This window comes from Anguilla anguilla, chromosome 14 (assembly GCF_013347855.1).
Source record: "Anguilla anguilla isolate fAngAng1 chromosome 14, fAngAng1.pri, whole genome shotgun sequence".
In the NCBI taxonomy this organism is placed as follows: domain Eukaryota; kingdom Metazoa; phylum Chordata; class Actinopteri; order Anguilliformes; family Anguillidae; genus Anguilla; species Anguilla anguilla.
In genome coordinates, this window is record NC_049214.1 from 22,055,922 (window position 1) to 22,075,726 (window position 19,805).

General features: G+C 40.5%; 1 protein-coding gene across 3 annotated transcripts in view; it reads right to left on the reverse strand.

Moving 5' to 3' along the window:
* The window catches only part of dcc (DCC netrin 1 receptor), a 235,949-nt gene that overhangs the window by 92,093 nt on the left and 124,051 nt on the right, over nucleotides 1-19,805 (reverse strand). For all 3 annotated transcript variants that reach the window (XM_035391858.1, XM_035391859.1, XM_035391857.1), the window contains exons 6-7: nucleotides 7,709-7,863; nucleotides 7,023-7,143 (exon numbers count right to left, since the gene is read on the reverse strand). In XM_035391858.1, the coding sequence (XP_035247749.1) occupies nucleotides 7,023-7,143; nucleotides 7,709-7,863 (276 nt within the window). The remainder of the gene's footprint in view (nucleotides 1-7,022; nucleotides 7,144-7,708; nucleotides 7,864-19,805) is intronic.

Genomic DNA, 19,805 nt, shown 5'->3' on the forward strand with positions numbered 1-19,805 from the left:
CAGTGATGCACCGAGGGTCTGCTTCCAGTTAACATCTAGCAGGGTCTTCTCGATCTGCCCACAAAGACTTTGTTCTCCAAGCCTGTCAGCTTCCCCCTGCACCTGAGACCCAGAGATCACTGCCAGTTTGACCCATATAGACCATCTCAGAAGACGCTGACATGGAGGTGTCAATTTTGTTCTGTGAGGTTTGGGATGAAGAACAATAGAATAATGCTTTCATCTGGAGGCCTATGTTTCAGCCTTTCTTAAGCACAATTCTGTTTTTTCACTGATGCAAATTATTTAATGTGGTATATTAATGGTTTTGCCTTTTTGTTGGCTTGGATGCACTGGAGTCCACACTGGGGTGCGGGGGGAGGGGGGTAGAGGAATCAGTTCGCCTCATTGATATTTATCATTTAAAAATGCATCTGTCAGCAGAAATGCATTAAAACGTGTGTTTTATTGTGTACAGTCACATTTTCTGTTTGATACTCACTTTTTCCGCTACTCTGACCTTCTTACTATCACTACTCAACTTCAGGTAGGAAAAAATATCTGTATATAACACATCATGTGTGGATTTATGAATACAGTGTTTGAGTCCAGAGACACACCTCAGCCCATAAGGTACAGCAGTGTGGAACAAGACTACTCCAATGCCTTGATTTGAGGGAAACAATGTAAGAGGAAAATAATAGCAAGTGACTTCCTAAATATTGATTAGTTATAAATTAGTTCACGCTATTCTGCAAAATAAAAACAGATGCAGAACAATGGATTTGAGGATGACAGGTTGGTAAGTCCTGTCATCCTGTAAGTCATCTGTAAGAACGAGAGATGGTCTGTCTAAACAAAAGGCATTACATACCATACAACTGTCAGAACTGAACCATACAATGGCTCAATACAATAAAGGTAGGACCAAACCCTCCTCAAGTCTATTCAGAAATCATGAACAAGAATGAAAATTTGTCTGACAATTAATTTTGTAAGTACACTATACGGCCAGCAGACATACCCTGTGTATATATATATATATATATACACACCTGTATATACAGTATGAGTGTGTGTGTGTGTGTGCATAGATATATATACTGTACTGAGATGGTAAACCAGAAACGGTAGAGGGATATGGGGAATTTGGCAGGGGAGTTAAATGATTTCATCCTGTCACTCACTGATAAGCTATTTGCATTCCTGAAGATATTCCTTCAATATCCCTGGGGTGACAGCCCGAGATGCTCTTATCATATCTGATCTGACAGATGTGAAATATAAAAAAGGGGGGGGTGGAATGGGTGAGGCAAAAAAAGAGAATCTTTTGTTGTAGAAAAAGGATAAGCTCTTTTAATATAAAAATATTAGCTGGGATGGGGATTCGTTTAATGGATAAGGGGGAGAAATAACCACCATTTGTGGATCTAATTAAAAGAGACTTAAAATCAGCTTAGGAAGTAAGAGCTCATTACACCAGCTGCCGCTAAAAGGCTTAATTCTTTTCAACCAGGTGATTCTGGAGGCGTGACGGGGAGCTTGTGTGCAGAACCCAGGGACGCCTTCCAGCCTTCTGCTGCAGTCTGGATCCGGACCCAAAGCAGGGCTCCGCCACAGCGACCCGCCGTGCGCTAGTGGGACGGGGGCGGCGGCGGATGGCGGAACAGACCGGCGCGGCTTCCCCCGGCCCCTCGCGGGGAGCCGAATATCAGACGCTGCAAAGCGGCTCATGCAAAGCATGCGGCGGGGACAATGGGGGGGGGGGGATGGGGAGGGGGGAGCGCGCTCGGGAGACGCTGACAGCAATTACGGCTTATCGGGCTGTCACCGCGTCTCGCCGTCACGTTTTTTCGTCTGTCATCCGTCCGTAATGAGCCGGCGTGTCACTGCGCAGTTGCGGCCTGCGTTTTCGTTTCCCCGCTGGTTCTGATTAGGCGCAAGCGGAGCCGGGCTCTCCTTCAACCGGCGACGCGGTCGTTTGACAGACGGGAGCCGGCAGCGTGGCTTGGCTCCCACTGACGAGGCGCAGTCCCTGACGCGAGGGAGCTTTTATGCACCGGGACGATCTGGCACCGAGTTTAAATGAGACAGATGAGAGGACGAGCCCAATTTAACCGGATCAAGACCGAGGAGACAGGTGGTTCGCGCCCTGGCCTCTATCCTGCCACAGACAACAGTGGGCGCTATTCCGTAGCCATGCGACACACACACACACACACACCCCCCTTCAGCATGGGGAAGGTGACTGATCCTATCAAAGAAAAATAAAAGATGGCTGGCAGTGCAATGAATCAGCAGACAAGGGAGCTGTTGGAGTGGTGCACTCAGAACACAGCCACATCAGAACACAGAACACAGAACACAGAACACGGTACGTTGTGTACCGCATGTGTGCACAAAGTGTCTCACACCGCAGGCTTTGAATTTTGCAGTTGCTTGCTGGTGACAGGGTGTGTGGATTACATGCCTCTGTTTGCAATCAAATGTGAAGATCTGACTGGGTAACAGCAAGTGTTCGAATTTCAAACAGCCCATCAGACCTGAGGATTACGGGCTTGGGATTGGAGCCCTTCATAAGAATCCTTCACCGAAACATTAACCTCTCAGCTATCTCAAAAAATTATAAACACAGTATATACACAAACCCTGCCAGCACTATAACCTCTTTGGTGAGGTTAAATAAAATCTGAAAAATCATCCCTGTGAAAATTCTGAGGACTTTCAAATATGTCAATCAGATTTAGTGCATCTGTAATGCTCTGCTCTCCCCCCCTTCAATCCTTATCTGCCTGCCAGGAGTACTACACCTCTACAGTCTCCCCACCAGACAAGCTTTCTGCAGTGCCAGCAGACATAAAATCTGTCCTGGAGTCCAGATGCTGGATTAGGATTTACACAGATGGCTGTACTGCAATAAGGCACAGATGTTTAGTCTCTTCATTTCTTTTAGCGTTCTGTCTAGGGCCTGCATTCAATCTGCCTTAGTGAGACAAGCTTCCTACCTGAAGCCACACCATTGGTTTGAACACAGCGGCTGCACTAGAAGGAGAAATATCTTCTTCAATTGAGTCAATGCACTGTCTAACGCAAAGACAATAGCCCATCCTAAATCACAATTTAATGAATGCGCAGCTGAAAAGGGACTATTGTATTCGCGGGCTGCACAGTAAGGATGACCCTGTGTGTGTAGGTGTGTGCATGAATGCAGCACACACCTAAACACTGAGGTCAATTTAATATGCTAGGAAAATAAGATCAAAAAAGGCACTGTTATCACAAAAAGGCAGATACTGCACGTTTACTGATCCCTGACCATTGAGATGCAACACTGGGTGTCAATCACTCAGTCACTGTTTTCGTCGAATAGAACCTGTCAGGACGAAACCCTCCTCCAGAGGGGAGGGTCTTCCGCCAAAGCAGTAGAGCCCGAGCAGCTAATGGTTTCTTTGGATTTTCAGCCCTGTACTTAGGTTTATTTACTTTCTGCACACTTAAGGCATAGTAAAAAAATATACATAAATCAATACAATTGTTTAAAAAAAATGTCAGATGGTAGCTTAGAGAATAACGTAAGATTAAAGAATCATTTAGGCCATGCTCACCTCCATGCCTGTGGGTTTTGCAGGTAGCACACTTTCGAGTGAAGCTCTGTGAGCCAGGAGGACACTTGGTTTTAAAATACTGCTTGGGCAGCACAATACTTGACGGAAGCTGCCAAGCACAGTGGAGACATTGCAATGCTTTGGAGAGAGAGAGAGAGAGACCTCGCTCCACAATAATGGGTTGGGATAAGGTTTACCGCATATCTGGCTGCAGTGGAAAAGCTCCATTAATGACAACAAATCTATCCCACTCCCCCAAATCCGCTGTTCAGCCGCACGGACCGGCGCAGGTTATCGATGGCGGGGGCCATTGATCACCATGAATAATGAGCAGGGATGCCACGACGTTAAAACATACCGCCTTTGATGCGGTCAAGCTATGAACGGCATCAAACAAATACATTTCCTATAGCATAAGGCTGCTTTCATGGGCATGATTTCACAAATGGGGGGAAGGGGTCCACGATGCTAATGAACAGATACTGCTGTGAGCCAAGCTATACATCAAATGCATCAGCAGATGTTCCAGGAAATATTTTGATGATCCTCAAAGCTCCGACAGCTTCTTACTATTTATTCATAGGATTTCCGGCAGTAAATACTATATGCTACACATCAGTAAATCCAGTGTGTCCACTTTGTTTTACAGATTATAGATTGTTCAGTGAAATACTGTAAAGTATTGAGAGACTAAAACCACTGTTTCAATGGTCGACCTTACAGTGGTCTGTTTCTCTTGAAGGCCATTCAATCTCAGGTTCGAAGAGGTGAATAATACGTCCTGAGAGCACTTTCAAAACAGCCTTTTGTAAGCTATATTACTCTCAATACTGCCGGAGATCTTTGACTTCATTATGCTTTGTTGCAGTGTGACAGGACTAAGGGCTGATATGAGAGGCCGTTAGCAGGGGACAGACGTGGATTGGAATGCTTACTGTTGCCAGGGGCAACTTGGAGCCTGAGGCCCGGGCACGGCGAGAGAGAGAGCGTGAGCAGTCGTTTTGGGTTCAGGCACCTGCTGGGCTCACCGTGGGCGGGGGTCCGTCTCATAGGGAATTTCCCCACTGCTTTCTCTTACAGCCTGACCTTTTCCATATTCCCTTCATTCTACACAACTATCAGAGCCATCTGTGCAAGCTGTTCCCACAGTCTCCCTGCTGAAAGAGTGGGGCATTGTCATAGCAATGATTAAAAGAAAATCATAATCGTGCCCTTCTCAGGATTTCAGTTAAAGCCAGGTCCCGTGGAATTTTTAATTGGATCAAGTTTCTTTTGTTCCCCATTAAAAAAAAAAAATATATATATATATATATATATATATATATATATATATAGATACAACTGACCAAATGTTACTGGTTTACCTATCTGGTTTAACTTTCCTCTCTTGAAAACAAAAGTTACTAGAGGGCGGTGGGTTTGTTTCCGGACGAAAATTTCTTTGTGAAAATATAAAAATAGTCATAAAAGGCGATAAAATGACTGTTTTTATTTGTTATCAGGAACGATATGAGCCACACAGCACGAGGGCCAGCAGCTCATTCACAAAGTGGCCATGCTACTGATATAAAGCCATTTCAGAAGGAAAGCTGATAAAACAATAAAATATGTGGCAGTAGAGAGCTGTTTCATAAACATTTGGTGGTTAAATAAATTACAGTGTCAAATAAAATCGTGTGTAAAAGCCTATGCAGACTGGTATGGCCCAAGCAAATGACCTAACTAACATAGTAACTGGTCATATCATCAAGTTCCCAAATAGAGGCTTGCCTATTTTGCATGTAGTTAAATGATTATATTGAGAATGTATTGTGTTGTTTATCATTCAGCCAGGTCAGTCAGGTTATCTCCCATACAATCAAGTCTAGCTCACTCCCATTCAACCAACATTCTGCCTACTACAGTTCACCACATTCAATCTCAGTCCATTGCTCTCACCTGAAAAGGCGGCGCATTAACACAGAGAATGACAGGCTTGAAATGGCCCATTGCGGGTTTATTATGCGAGGTGTCATATTAAAACAGGGATTTATGAAATAAATTAGGGCTTTGTGAAAAGTGATTTACAAAATGGAAATATGAAAGGCAACATTACATAAGGGAATGAAAAAAAAAGAAATAAAGTGAAATGGCCATTATGAAAAAATGTGCATTTATTTATTTATTTATTTTGTTCTCCTTTTTTGCAATCAATTTGAAAAACCCCATCGTATATACGCACTGCATATCAGCAGTCACTGCTGCCAACGTCACTATCAATTCAAGAGAGCACAGACAAACATGTGAAGCCTCCACCGCTTCTTATCATACCACATTTCACAACGTATGCTTCCACAGTCAGGGTACTGGGCACAGTCAGCACTAACACATTCCAGATTCAAATTCAAATTCAGAAATGTATCCATTCTGTATTTATCTATCCATTAGACATCCATCAATTAACCTCATTTTGACAGGATTGGTCATCTGTGATTTAGTGTGGCGTAAATGAATGAGGAAAAGATCTCTACAAATCAAATCACATAAATGCCTGCTTTTTAGGCAACTCCACCTGAATGGCGTCCTCTGCGTTGGAGCACACGTGGAATACCTGGGGGAGGACAGCTAATTGAATAAAGCCAAAGGAGACAATGAGAGAACAGGCATTGTCTGTGATTGCAGGAGACAGCCGAAGCTGTTCTCAGATGTTCAGCTGCTCCCGCTGAGGCCGTGTACTCGATGTTATAACCGTGACGCGGCGCGAATGTGATACTCCGCACTACCGTGGTGTAAATTACCCCAGGGTGAGGGACAGATCCTGAGCTTGATCAGCCCGTTGGCCATCGTACAATCATTTTTAGCCAACAGCCAGCGATTCCCAACCAGACTACCAGATAGAGAAACACTGGCTGTTACCTGCAGCTTTTTGGCCAGACAACCCCCACCCCCCCCCCCCCCCCCCCCCCCCCCCCCACCCCTACCCCATCCGTGGAAAATATTTGGATGGCCATTCATTTTGTGCTGGGGCAATCAATGGAGTCATCCTGCTCTCCAAACTAACACTATCAGACTTTAAAATGTGTAGAATAGCAGCTGTTGAATTAAAATTATTTGTTTTTATTTTTTTATCAGAGGGGGGCATTAAAAACCTCTAAAACCTCTGTGGTGGCCAAATCGTTCTGTCACACCAAACTCACAAAGTGGCCCGACTACGCACCGTAAAAAAGGGCCACATCTGGTCCCTCCACGTGGGGTGCCACAAAAACATCTGCCACTGCCTGCGGACTCCTCCTCAAAACTGGACTTCCTGAGCCCTTGACACAGCTTGGCTAATGTCTGACCTTTGACCTCCCGGCAGGCTGCGCTAAAGGAGAGGCGTGCATGCGACAGTGACGCGGATGGCCGTGAAGGACTGGCGGTGCGATGGGTCAGGAGCGCGGAGGCGGGGCCATGTCGTACCTGGCTCCCGGAGGATCAGCTGGGCCATGGCCTGGGCGTTCCCTGCGTCGTTCTCCGCCACGCACTGGTAGAAGCCCTCGTCCGACTTCACCAGACCGAGAATCTGGAGGTTACTTCCGCCCTGCGTGAAAAAAGATTAGAGGCATCCATCAGCGTAATGGGATTGCAAATTAACGAGGGATATGTTCGGATCATATCACCATGTGAGGAATTGCGTGATGTACAATAACATAAAAATGAAATATTTTATTGATGTCCAATTTCCTGACTTGATGCATTTGTATGTGTGTCTTTTCGGGTAATAGTCTTGACATCTCATTATTAATTTCTATGCAATTACTTGCATGTCACTGAAACTGAATCAAAATTGAGGGACATTTGGGTGTCACATACTATGAGAAAACTGGAAAGTGTTGCAATGGGTTTATAACTTATTCTTCAGCAACTAATTCAGCAATATTCAGATCTAACCCTAATCATCAACTTACTGTGGGCTTAAATATAAGGTAAATCTTGCATGATAAATTTTCCAAAAAAGCTTATGAATAAAACATACTCTTTTCTCATCTCTCATTGGGTACATTTTCACTCAGGGTTCAACTGATCTGAAGTGATGCATTTTGGTGGATAGGAAACCATAAGGAGGGGATGCTCGTATGTTAACATCAAAGCTTCTCTGCACTTACCAGGATCTGGAAGTAATCGCTGGGAATGACCACCTCTCCATTCTTCACCCAGCGGACAGTGGGAGAGGGCTTCCCAGTCACCTCACACTCCATCTCGATGTCCGTCGTCTCATAAGCATACAGGTTTGAGGGGTAATTCAGAAATTGGGGAGGCACTGAAACCAAAAAGAAGAGGCACAACAGGTTGAGACCTTTCCTAAACCATCACTGGAATATACTTAGGAAAATGTTTTCATTAATTGCACAAAATACATACACAAAACAGCAATAAACAATTATAAGACAGTTTTCAAGCGGAAAGACTAATCTGACCATATTACAATTAGGAGACATGAATGATATATTTATATATAGAGTTTGAAATGAAATGTCAGATGTTCCTTGAAGGCATTTTGAATATTCACACATAAATGCACACACTAAAAAGAAACACAAAGTCAGTGGCAGCAGTGCAGTATAATGGGTAAGGAACTGGTCTTGTAATCTAAAAGTCACAGGTTTGATTCCCGGATAAGACACCGCCGTAGTACCCTAGAGCAAGGTACTTAACCTGCATTGCTTCAGTATATATGCAGCTGTATACATGTAAATGCTATGTAAAAGTTGTGTAAGTCGCTCTGGATAAGAGCGTCTGCTAAATGCCTGTAATGTAAAACAGGATTATCAAAATAGCAATGGGAAATAATCGTTTATATGATTATAACTTATATGAATTTGTCTTATCAACAGTCATTACACTTAGCAAAACTGCTGATTAAGCTATCTGTATTTTCAGTCCTAACAATAATTTGTCCCAGGTTCAATTGCAAGCTGTTGTACTGTTGCTGTCTCATTTATCACAAGCCATTGTACATACCTGCTGTATATAACAGGTTTTTCAGCTTAATGCATTTAATTCTCATTAAAATGGATCAAAACTATTGAAGATGGGTCAGGCCCAAACAGCCTGGAATCGCACAATAATATCAATATGGGTTCTTCAAGGTTGTGGTCCCAAGGCCCATTAAGGAATTAATCTGCAATGCTGTGAGGAACAATTTAAGAAAAACCCGTAGCAGCAAACAAGATCTATCTACAAAAGTTTTTAAAGAATTAAGTGTGTTTCTCAACATCAGGGGGCAGTGATAACCTTTGCTGTAAATGGGGATTAAATATTTGTCACTATAATCACATAAGGCCCCATTAACAATGCGGATCAGGCAGAACGGAGGCATTATCGAAAGACCAAGATATTTCTACGCTTCATCTTTCCAGAGAAACTGCTCCTTCACTGCCACTCCGCTAATTTAGCAGGACCGGTGAAAAATGACAGTCAGGCTGCACAACAGTGTACTGCATTATTTCAGCACTGCATACATACAGCATTCCTGAAAAAAAGAGCTTAGGTCACCTCATTTCTCTAGAGAAAGAAGCACACAATTAAACGACTACACTACAATACTTTCACTTATGCCTCTTTTTTTATGCCCAAGAACAATAGCAATGCAAAGATGTGCTGCGTCAAATAGTCAGCCCCTAATTAATGAACATAAATGAGCAAGATTGCCGTTGCCATTACATGACTGTTTTGGAAGCATTACTGAAATAAGAAAGGTTTTTAATAATCCACAATTGCTCATGGCTCATTAACTGTGTTTAGCTTTCTTCCTGCATAAACAGCTTAGCGAGTTCGCCAAACATAAGTCACTCATTAACTGTGTTTCTGAAGAAAAAAACAAACTATTTACTTGTAACAAAAAACATAACGAAAAATGGAGGTACTGGCTGAATTCATGGATACATTAACATAGGATCCAAAAGCAATACAAAAGAAGACCCCATCTGAGCTAAAGTTCAAAAAGTTCATAGTCATTTTTAGTTTCATCGCATAGAGATCCAAAAAAGCCTTTCATAAGATAAGATGCAATTGATATAAGTGGAAAAGGTGCTGAAAGAAGGTTTAAAATGACTAAAACTGTCTTTGTGATGACAAACACGTTGCATCACACAAGCATGTTTTGAAAGGAAGGAAATGATAAAAGAGCAAAGCAGGTGCCAGCAAAACAGCCTAATTGCACAAGGAATATTACATGATTTTGCATGACCTTTACAGACATTTGAGGCCAGCGACTAGAATGTCAGCCAAATACTGGTGCCCTTCTATGAAAATTACAGTCACATAGCACACTGTGGAATGCTGTCATTCTGTTTGCACACAGGCGTTATCTCAAGGCAAGAGGCGGATGATTATAAACAGATACGACTCTCTCAAAGTAAACGGCCCTTCCTATTCCAAGTACAGAGCCTTTCCACTCCAGGAAAAGTGGAGGGTAGCATGAACTTCAAATCAGAGTAAAAACTGTAACAAAGACGTTACCATGGTATTCTTTACCACAGAGAACAGGAAAGAGAAGGGATTCTCCAAAATCTCAAATACTGTTCAAAATATTGGATATAATATGAAGTACCCCCATCTATAATATACACTATATTGTGCTGTCATACTCTTTATGAGTGTAACAAGCATAACATACCTGCCTCTGGGTCTGATTTAATCTTGAATCTACAGAATTAGATAATAATGACTCCCTAAAAATCATAACCTACAACTAGACAGATCAAACAATTATTGATTCTGAGGGCTAACGATTTGGCTTAGTTCCTCAGAATGCACACATAGTGGTTGCTGTTTTTGAAAAGAATTCCTTTTTTATCCATTCACTTTAACAGACCCTCATAAGTATGTACGTAAGACATTTTTTGTATTCCACAGAGGGGCCACAGAAATATATGTCTCATATATGATATATTTATTGGACTGGAGTGGAAAATGTAAAAAATGCCTCTTCTCGTCTGTGCTTTCAGGTCCCCGCTCATGTATTACTACAATGCACGTCAATATGCCATTAGACATGGTGTTACGTTATTGGTGGCGCATTGCACTAATTAAGCATTAATGATTTCCTGTTAACTGCCCTCCCAACATTTTCACTTGAGGCTATATGCACTTAACTGACTATTGCAGGTGGCTACAAACAACTTAGTTAGCAACAGCCACTGAGAAACACCAGAAAACAAAAATGTTAATTTGTGAGTGGGTTACACTTCAGGCAAGATACATTGATAAAGCACACAAAGTTAATAGCATACATTTTATAGCTAGAAAAGCCACTATTGTTTTATACACGCATTCTGGTCTATGGTCCTGAAAACAAAATACATTTTTGAGCAAACTTGTTACAAAAAAAAGTTAAATATTTGGCATGACGTGCTATCATTGAAAACGCAAAAACAAAATGGCAGCAATTGTACAGCAGTGACCACATATGCCTCTTCTATGAGGAGCATTAGCATGACAAAACAAACAGTGTCGATGCGCCCCGCTTCATATGAGCTGGCCGTAATGACTCTCCCGTCCCATTGAAATGTAAATCTCCACATCTCTCATTTGAATAAACATCTGGCGCGTGAGCTGGAGAGCGCCGCGCGCCTGTTAATTCCGTCCCCCTGCGGAGGGAAGTCCTGCGGGACCGGGACAGCCTGCCGCACCGCTGGTGACATTCACAGAGGCTGTTCATACAGTCCCCACTCGGGGACACGTTTCAGAATGGGATCCCTTTTAAGTGGGGTGGCTGCCCCCACGCAGAATAGTCGTTGCCAGGGCGAAAACACTGCTGCGCGATGCAAAACCGGCCAAGTTATTATAATAATGCACGCTCATTACAATTTGTACTCGCGCATAATTATTCATTATTAATGGCCACTTGAGAGGAACATTCACCAAATGACACCTTTTCAGCTTATCCGGAGAGACACGGATTACGACTAAAATGAATGCAGACTTTGCCATATTAGTCCTAAATACAGAAAAAAGCTTTGCAGTGGCTAAGGGGTTATATAAAACAGCGCTGTATGCAGTGATTTTACATTTAGGCTTTACGCGCATTATATACTGGCATACAATCACAGTGTAATACTATGATGGTATAAGCATGTACATCAAAGTTGATTATACTGCCGTGTTCCACTGAAAAATGGTTACGTATTTCTCAACATTTAAACAGAATATCATAGAACCTGCGTTTATATTCTATCAATAACAATATGCTTTTAATCTGTCACAATATGGTAAACCATTGACACACAGTACTTTTCAAGAGCTTCTGGTATTACTGTATCTTTCTTGACAAAATTTGATTTTATGCTTATTTAATCACCATTAATGTCTCTGCTGATCTCAAATAGAGCGTCCACCTCTACAGTCACCCCGGAGGCTGTGGTCGATGCGCTGGAGTAAAAATGGATTGTGAGTGGCTCTCTGTAACTGGATGTGACATAAGTATGTGACCATGAAAGCACAGAGTGATGCCACCATTAACATAAGCCCTCAGAGCAGGTGCCTCCCCCCCCCCCCCCCTTCTGAACTTCTGACATCCCTTTAAAGACCACAAGCAGTGGTTAGCTACAGATCTGCCACACGGAAGAATAGAAACAGTGGGTGAAGCAGCCCACGCTTGTGGAAAAAGCCCCAGTCTTTTGTGTTGAATCTGAAGTTTCAAGCTGTCAGCATTTTCCATTTAAACTCACAAAATTATTCTGAGCTTAAAACACTTGTGCAATTGCGTGGGCAATCAACAGCTGCGCATTGGAGGTGTGCTGAATCTCAGGTCAGCGTGGTAAATATGCATGCCAAGAGCAGAAAAAATCATATGAAGGACTCTTATCTCCTCCAAGCCAGAATCTGACCACAGCACAACCTTCATCAGCTGTTGCCCGTCACATCTTCAGATAAGATTACCCATATCAGCAATGGTTTACCCATCATTTTTATTTACTTCTGTAGATCCCTATTTACATGAACCTCCAGTAGAAGCACAAATAACACAAGTAAGCACAAATATAGCTGTATCTCCGTTTTTCATTTACAATAAACTACTGAGATTCTTTGGAAATGTAAACCGCTAATAAAGATGAAAACAGAAACACAAAAAATAAAATGCTTAAAGACGCATGAATAACATGCATCATCTAGTACTTGGAAAATGAGCAAAAGAAGAAGTGGAGACAGTTCTCATCTTATAGGAGGATATTTGTAAATTCAGATTTGAAAATATATAAAAGAATTTGGGCATCTGATCACAATAGTACTCACTGTAGTACTATTAACAAATGCAACCATATTAAATGCAGCCTAACAACACACAAATACCAAAAAAAGTTATAAAACATAAAATTTCAACAGTTACAGAAAATGCATAGCCATTAAGTAATAGGCAAATATAGACAAGATAATTCATATGAATTCCTAACTGACTGTCCTTGTAGTTCCTAATTAAACTCACCTCTTTTACACCTCCCCTGTGCAGCAGGTGAGTTACTGTCTCTAGTCATAACATTACCCAAATTTAGCTGCCTCCACCCTGAGTTACTGCTAGTGTTTGAGAATTGGGCCTTGACTGTGAAAACAGGGCCCACAGATTAAGTTACAAATGATTATGAAGGATGTATCAAATGTAAGGGGAAATACCAATATTTTTTGAGAGAATAACCCAACGAGTAGGTGCTGAAGCTTGGAAATTTACAGCTTGGCTCATTTCAATGTAGGCATAACAGAAAATGTAAATGTTTTCAAATGCTAAAATTGATAATTTCATCAGTATATATATATTTTTAAATCGGGACATGCCTAGTTTACTATGATTGTGAATTACTTACATTTCTTACTGCCACCCTTTTCAATGAGAAAATCCAGCAATATCTACACTCTTTGAGAAAGTAAATTGCATCAGTTTTTAAAATGCTCAAGCTCCACCCCGTGTGAGTGCCTTCAATTACTTTTTATATTACTTGGGTTATATTTAATTTCGTACAACAGATAAATTTAGTTTCATTTCTCAATTAATCCACAAAAATTCATGTCACCAGGATGCTGTGTTATTACCTTAAAATTTATTTCAGAACACTAATTCTGGGTCTTAGTCCCAAAAGGACTTACATCTACTTGTTTATTGCACATGACATGAAGAGTTCAAGATCGTTAGTGAAACGATTTTTCCATTGTATCGGGAACCTTTTATAGGGGGTCTTTGATTAAGCCAAATCCCAGCTTAAACAGATTTACAGTGATCAAGGATTTAGTGAGTGACTCCCTCTGGCATATTTAACACAGAGAATATATGAGTTCTGATTAAGGAGTAAAAATAGCAACATTTTCAGTCTTTGGGCACACTGCATGGCTGTAGTCTGAACTAAGTAACTAATGATAGGGCATTCCAGCAGCTCTTACTCTGGAAAAGATATGAATCAAAATGTCAGGACTTATTTTATGGACATAACTGCAGTTGGCAAATAGTGGCGCATGTGTTAGTGCAATTAAAACAATGCGTGTTCAAAATCAATTTTGGTAATTCAATACTGCTAGCACACGCAGTGCGAAGTACAAGTGGGCTGGTAATATATTGTTTGAGGTGTGGTGAAGGTGCATCTACACCGGCATCACTTAATGATTTATCTCTGAGGGGGTTGGGATTAATTACCCGATAATACAACAGATGTTTGATTAATCATTCTGTGTTGTCTGCAGCCCGATCTGAAATTTTAAGCTTATTGATATGCTGTTTGCCTTTGTAAATGCAACTTTAAACACATAATTTGTGCTTATTTATTGCGCAATGGTTTATATACAGTACTACTATGGCAGTATTTCTGCGTATGCCCAAAAATCAACAAATTCAAAAATAATTAATAAAAACTCCAGACCATTTATACTACAATACTAGAGCTGTGTGCTTGCATCCATATACACTTTAATAGCAAAAAATGCAAGAAGGAACCTCATAGCATAACAAAAATTAAATTCTTAGCCATTTGTACTGCTCTAGAATACCAACATTCAGCCAACCAATTGTGGGCTGTGATTTACATAGTTGTTTCTCATCAAAAAAACAAGCCACACTGGGTACACTGAGAGTCAAATCCACTCTGATAAGATACTGCTTAAACCTTTGCGCTTTTCGTGAACTTAGGTACAAATTATTGAAACATATACATTATATGTTTCCTTATTAAACATACATTATACAAAGTGGAGCATATTTTTCCCCACTCAGAGAAAGTATGTATGTATACTGTTTGTATATACAGTATACATACATATTTATACGTATGTTGTTATTAGTATCATCAAAATTATCCTAAACCTTTTTAGAAATTCTAATAAATATTGGCAAAAGTTTCTCAGCTATTTATTTATTGATTTATTTACTTTTTAATTAACTTATTTATTTGTCAAGATGCCCATTAATGTAATTAAAATGGGTATACTGGACAGTCAGTGAGTTTAAATAAGCGATACACTTAAACATATTCATTTTCATAAGTTTCTTCACAATTATATGCATTATTTTTATTGTGTCGGTTCTTCTTTCTTTGAGCACAGTGACCTCAGCTTGCTTAAAAATACAAAATAGTTCCAACTGAAATAGGTTTATATGTAATCTTTTGAAGAACTGGGTAATATATATACTTACAACAACAAGCAGTAGTTATTTGATGTGCATATTCTTGCTATAAACCACAATGCCCCAATACCAACCACTGTAAAATTGGCAGGTCTTTAGAAATTTCTGTAAGTATCTAAAATGTCTTTGTCAATGCACAAAAAAACTGTCTTGGCCTAAAACATACGCTAAACATTTTAAGAGGAAAAAATCCAAACTAAAAAACCAAGTAAACAACTCTGGAAAGGTTCATAGAGGCAGGGACGTTTGTCAGTGTACATTCAAAAGGAGGCAATCTGTAGTATTAATCACTCAGTGAAAAATTGCAGCCACTGGCAGCAAGGTGAACTTCCTGTGCCATAACTCTCTACAGCTCAAAAAGTCGTCACTCAATTGTGACATGTTGTTATATTAATCTTGGAAGTTTATTGTTGTTTGATTAAATAGTACCCTCGGTTCAGAGATGACTTTGCGGTGTAGATTAAACACGTGGGTCAACGTCAAACAATGCCAGCCCATAATGCCGATATTACGTAAAAAAAAAAAAAAAAACAAATAAATAAATTTAAAAAATACAAGAAGGTACAGAATAATGAAAAACAAACTACTGCTGAGTACAAGTGATCTCCTGGATCTTCTAAATGCCCTTTTGCCATCTAGTGTAAAAATGACGGTACCGCAGTATATTTGGGGGACCCACTGAAGCAACTGAGGGACACGATACCTTGAGCTGCTTAGTCACAGCCAATAAAAAACAATTCTTACACTTAAAGTGAATGATAATCTGAAACTCTATCATTGACATTTTGCTGGGTAGATTAATAGGATTTATCAGCTCTCTAATGGGTCTCATTGAAATCATTATTATCGGAAATAACAAACATTCATTATCCCAATCACGGCCGGCGACGCCCACAGCACCAGATTCATCCACCGAGCATTCTGTACACATTCTGTGCATGAATAAGAAATCATGTCATTTAAATCATGGGATAAATGTAGAAATATAAGTGCTATGAATTTGTATTACTGCTGATGTTACTGTACATTGCTGTTGTACAGTATGTGTAACTAAGCTGCTTTAAATAAGGATAACGATTCCACTGTATGATGAGAGCATGCACCATAAATCATTTTTGCAAGATTTCTTGTTTTTATTGTAAGTGTGAGGTTTTATTGTAAATTATTTAAGTGTGATGCACATTTACAGAACCTTAGTCACGAATCTTAAGCATTAAATCCCTAGGTAAATTAAATTGAATTAAAAAGTAACATAGAATAAGAATGCATATGTGTTTAATATAATGCTTTATGGTTTAATTCCAGCTTTGCTATTTTATTAGGAAAGTGCAAATTTAAGGCACAATGCATGATTTCCTAAAACTTATATTGCTGAACTTCCACTTATGAAAAGACGTGGCTCAAATGTTTGTTGCCACACACGGCTTCACTTTGGCACTTTTTCCTCACTATTTAAGCCTAGTTGCATAATATTTTCTAAAGAAAACCTTCAAACTGTATTCTGAGCTAGGTGTGGACAGCCATTCTCTACAATAAAAAACTTCTAGACTGAAAAACGTAAAAACTTTCCAAACTGATTAACATCTGAGTTATTTATCATGTGTTCACCAGGATGCGCACTTCTTAAACATTCTTCATGAACACTGGCTGGTCTGACCTCTTTTGGCTGCACAGAGGATGACTTATCCCTCATCACAGGATTCATACCAAGCGATAAGCTACTGAAATAAGACTGAAGTCAGTGTCAAACTGCAGTGCTCACAATGGTGGCTAATCAGCGATGTCAGGTTAACACTTCGGAATGAGAAGGAAATAGAGAAGATGATCACCTCTTCTCCAGGAAATGTGAAATGATATAAAGTGGTCCCCATTTGTGACCTTTACAGTAATCATGTATCTGAAAATTTAAGAATCCGAGCAAAGGTATGTAAGGGGGTGAAGAGTGAATTGAGCAAAACTGGACCTGGCAGAAGAGGCATTAGTCTTATTTTCCACTTAAGCTGGGAGTACACTTGATACTGTAAGAAGGCGAACTCGAACCACAGCTGTACACGGCGTTGTATACTTCAGCAATAACTCACAACCGGCAGTGTTGTGATTATATCACAGCTAAGGGGTGTCAGCTGTGATATAATCACAATATATTATTATTGCTGTTATAAAATGGTTACCAAATATGATAGTAAAGATATTATAGACACAATCCAATGAAAAGTTTATATTAGCAATTTCATTAGAAAAATAATTAATAAGAAAGTAGTTCCCGGATGTCTGCACATAATGCCAGGCAGTTGCTAAGCAATGTTAGTAAACTCTCCCTAGCAAGCAAGCAAGCTAGTGTTAGTAAGCTAACAAGAGTTATGCCTTATTGATGTTTCTTTATAAGTTCCCATTGATTGTGCAACCACTGAAAAACTGTCCAACATCAGTGGTGTCACGTTGCACAGGTCTAGCCTACTTGTTTTGTTAGGTGGAGGATGCTCGACATGGCGAGGATGCTGCTCCACCTTTTCCGGCATCTGAGTTTCAGTCGTCAGGAGCTCTGAAGAGAGCTTACAGTACGGACATAACCTCTCTTGCCTTAAAACTTGTATTATTCAAAAGTTTCCATTTTGTGACCGATGATGACCGTTACATGTGGCCAAAGTCAATACGAAGTTTCGTTTTCTCTACAAACACATAGTTTTACGTGATTTAGTTCATAAGAACTAGACAAAGTTCATTTCCGCAGCAAGTATACTACCAGCATTACCCTCATTTCCTCAAGAACCCTAATGGAGGCTGCAATGGTGGTGAGTGGTTGCCTTTGTAAGGAGGTTGGGACAGGGTGCAGCCCTCTCTCTTGCTGAACAAACTCTACTTGGCATGGTGTACTCTTGAGCAGCAGTTGCCAGGGGCCAGCCAGCAGATTCCCAGCATCTTGTTTAGCGGGGAGGCCTGGCTGAATCCCAGATCTCTGGCTTGGCAGAGGGCACAATGAAAAAAAAAGGGGAGCATCCATTTTATCCCCATGACCAAAGGCAATAAACTTTTGAGGGGGGGGGGGGGGGTGCAGGTGGCAAGACTAATGTGGGCCATTCCAACTTCAATGAATGCAGAATTTACGGCCCACTACATACATGGTAGTGATGTGCATTCATATACAGTTGGATAACCGTTTGCATTTCATTTTTAAACTGTGCAACATGTTCACCAGGATGTGTCAAAGGACATAGAATCAAATTGTCATCCTTATGTCATCACTGTGTGATAGGATATCACCTCAATCCAACCTATCCTAAGTGTGTTCACATAAAAACAAAAAAATTAAATCTTTTTGTTAGAGATGTGTTGCCAATTGTGTGTTGCCAAAAGAAATACTTTCACAGTTAACATCATAAAACCTGTACTACTGGCAAAATTGATATTTACCTATTTTACAGAGTGGGGAACTGCAAATAGAGCCAAACAAAAATAATTGACTAAGTATTGAATTCTGTAAAGGCAAGGGAAAATGAGAAAGGCTTTCACATTTAAAACGGTGCTTATATTAACTGACTTTTGTTGAAATTGTTGACAATTCATTGATCCACAACACTTTTTAAAGATCACAACTCTAATTAACATATCCCACAATGGCCAGGAGGGTGCTAGTGTTCCTGCAGAGATGTTCTGAAATCAGAAACTGTACAGAGGTTACTGGATGGCTCATTTGGCACACGCTGAGGTGCACGGATGAGCCTCACAGCCTCAGATTGAACCCGGACTGTGGCGGTGCCGAAAGTGGCCGGTTAGCTGTGTAGGGTGACAGGCAATTGGCACCCCCATAGCACAGTGCATGGGGCGGTTCACTCAGACAGCGACCCACATTTCCTCACTCTTGAGCGACCCCCACTGGCCAAAGAGGGCACTCGTCAAAGCCACATCTGAAAGGTCTTCCTCTGATGCTGCTCTGTGCCAGCTCACCTGCGGTCTGTGATGCAGAAATAAGTAGCTGTTGGACAGTACGGGTTTCAGAGTTTCAGTTCTGCCAAACCGCAGGGTGGTTTGTGCACGGAATGCGGCTGTGGCTGCAAACGTTTGGACATTCCGGATTGGAATGGGAATTGAATTTATATAGCCCCGGGTTGAGCGACAAACTTCATTTAAAAATAATAATAAATACATTTTAAAAAGGAACTGTAACCATAGGCATATGAAAAGTTTTTAAGTCTTAGAATTGCTCCTTAACTAGATCCTATTCAGTTTTAGTTTAGTTCATCCCCAGACACTCTCAAGTCTGTAAGATTATTTACTCAAAGAGGACTTGCCATTTGAATGGTAAATTCTTATTTAAAAAAAAAAAATCTATTTTAATTCTAGAATTGTTTTAGTTTAATCTGAACAAGTCGGGCAAATATTTAAGAAAAAATCTTTACAAGGCATGCTGTGTAAACAGACATCATTCAGTGTGAATTTGCATCAGTTATTGTTGCTGATTCTGTATATCCAAATCTGAAGTTAGCCCTAACCAATCCTGAGATATCAAAATTATTTCTGACATGCTCCACCTTCTCACTAGATAGAAAATAAAAAAAATAAGAATTATTTCACTAAAAATCTCTACCATTTTGACCATG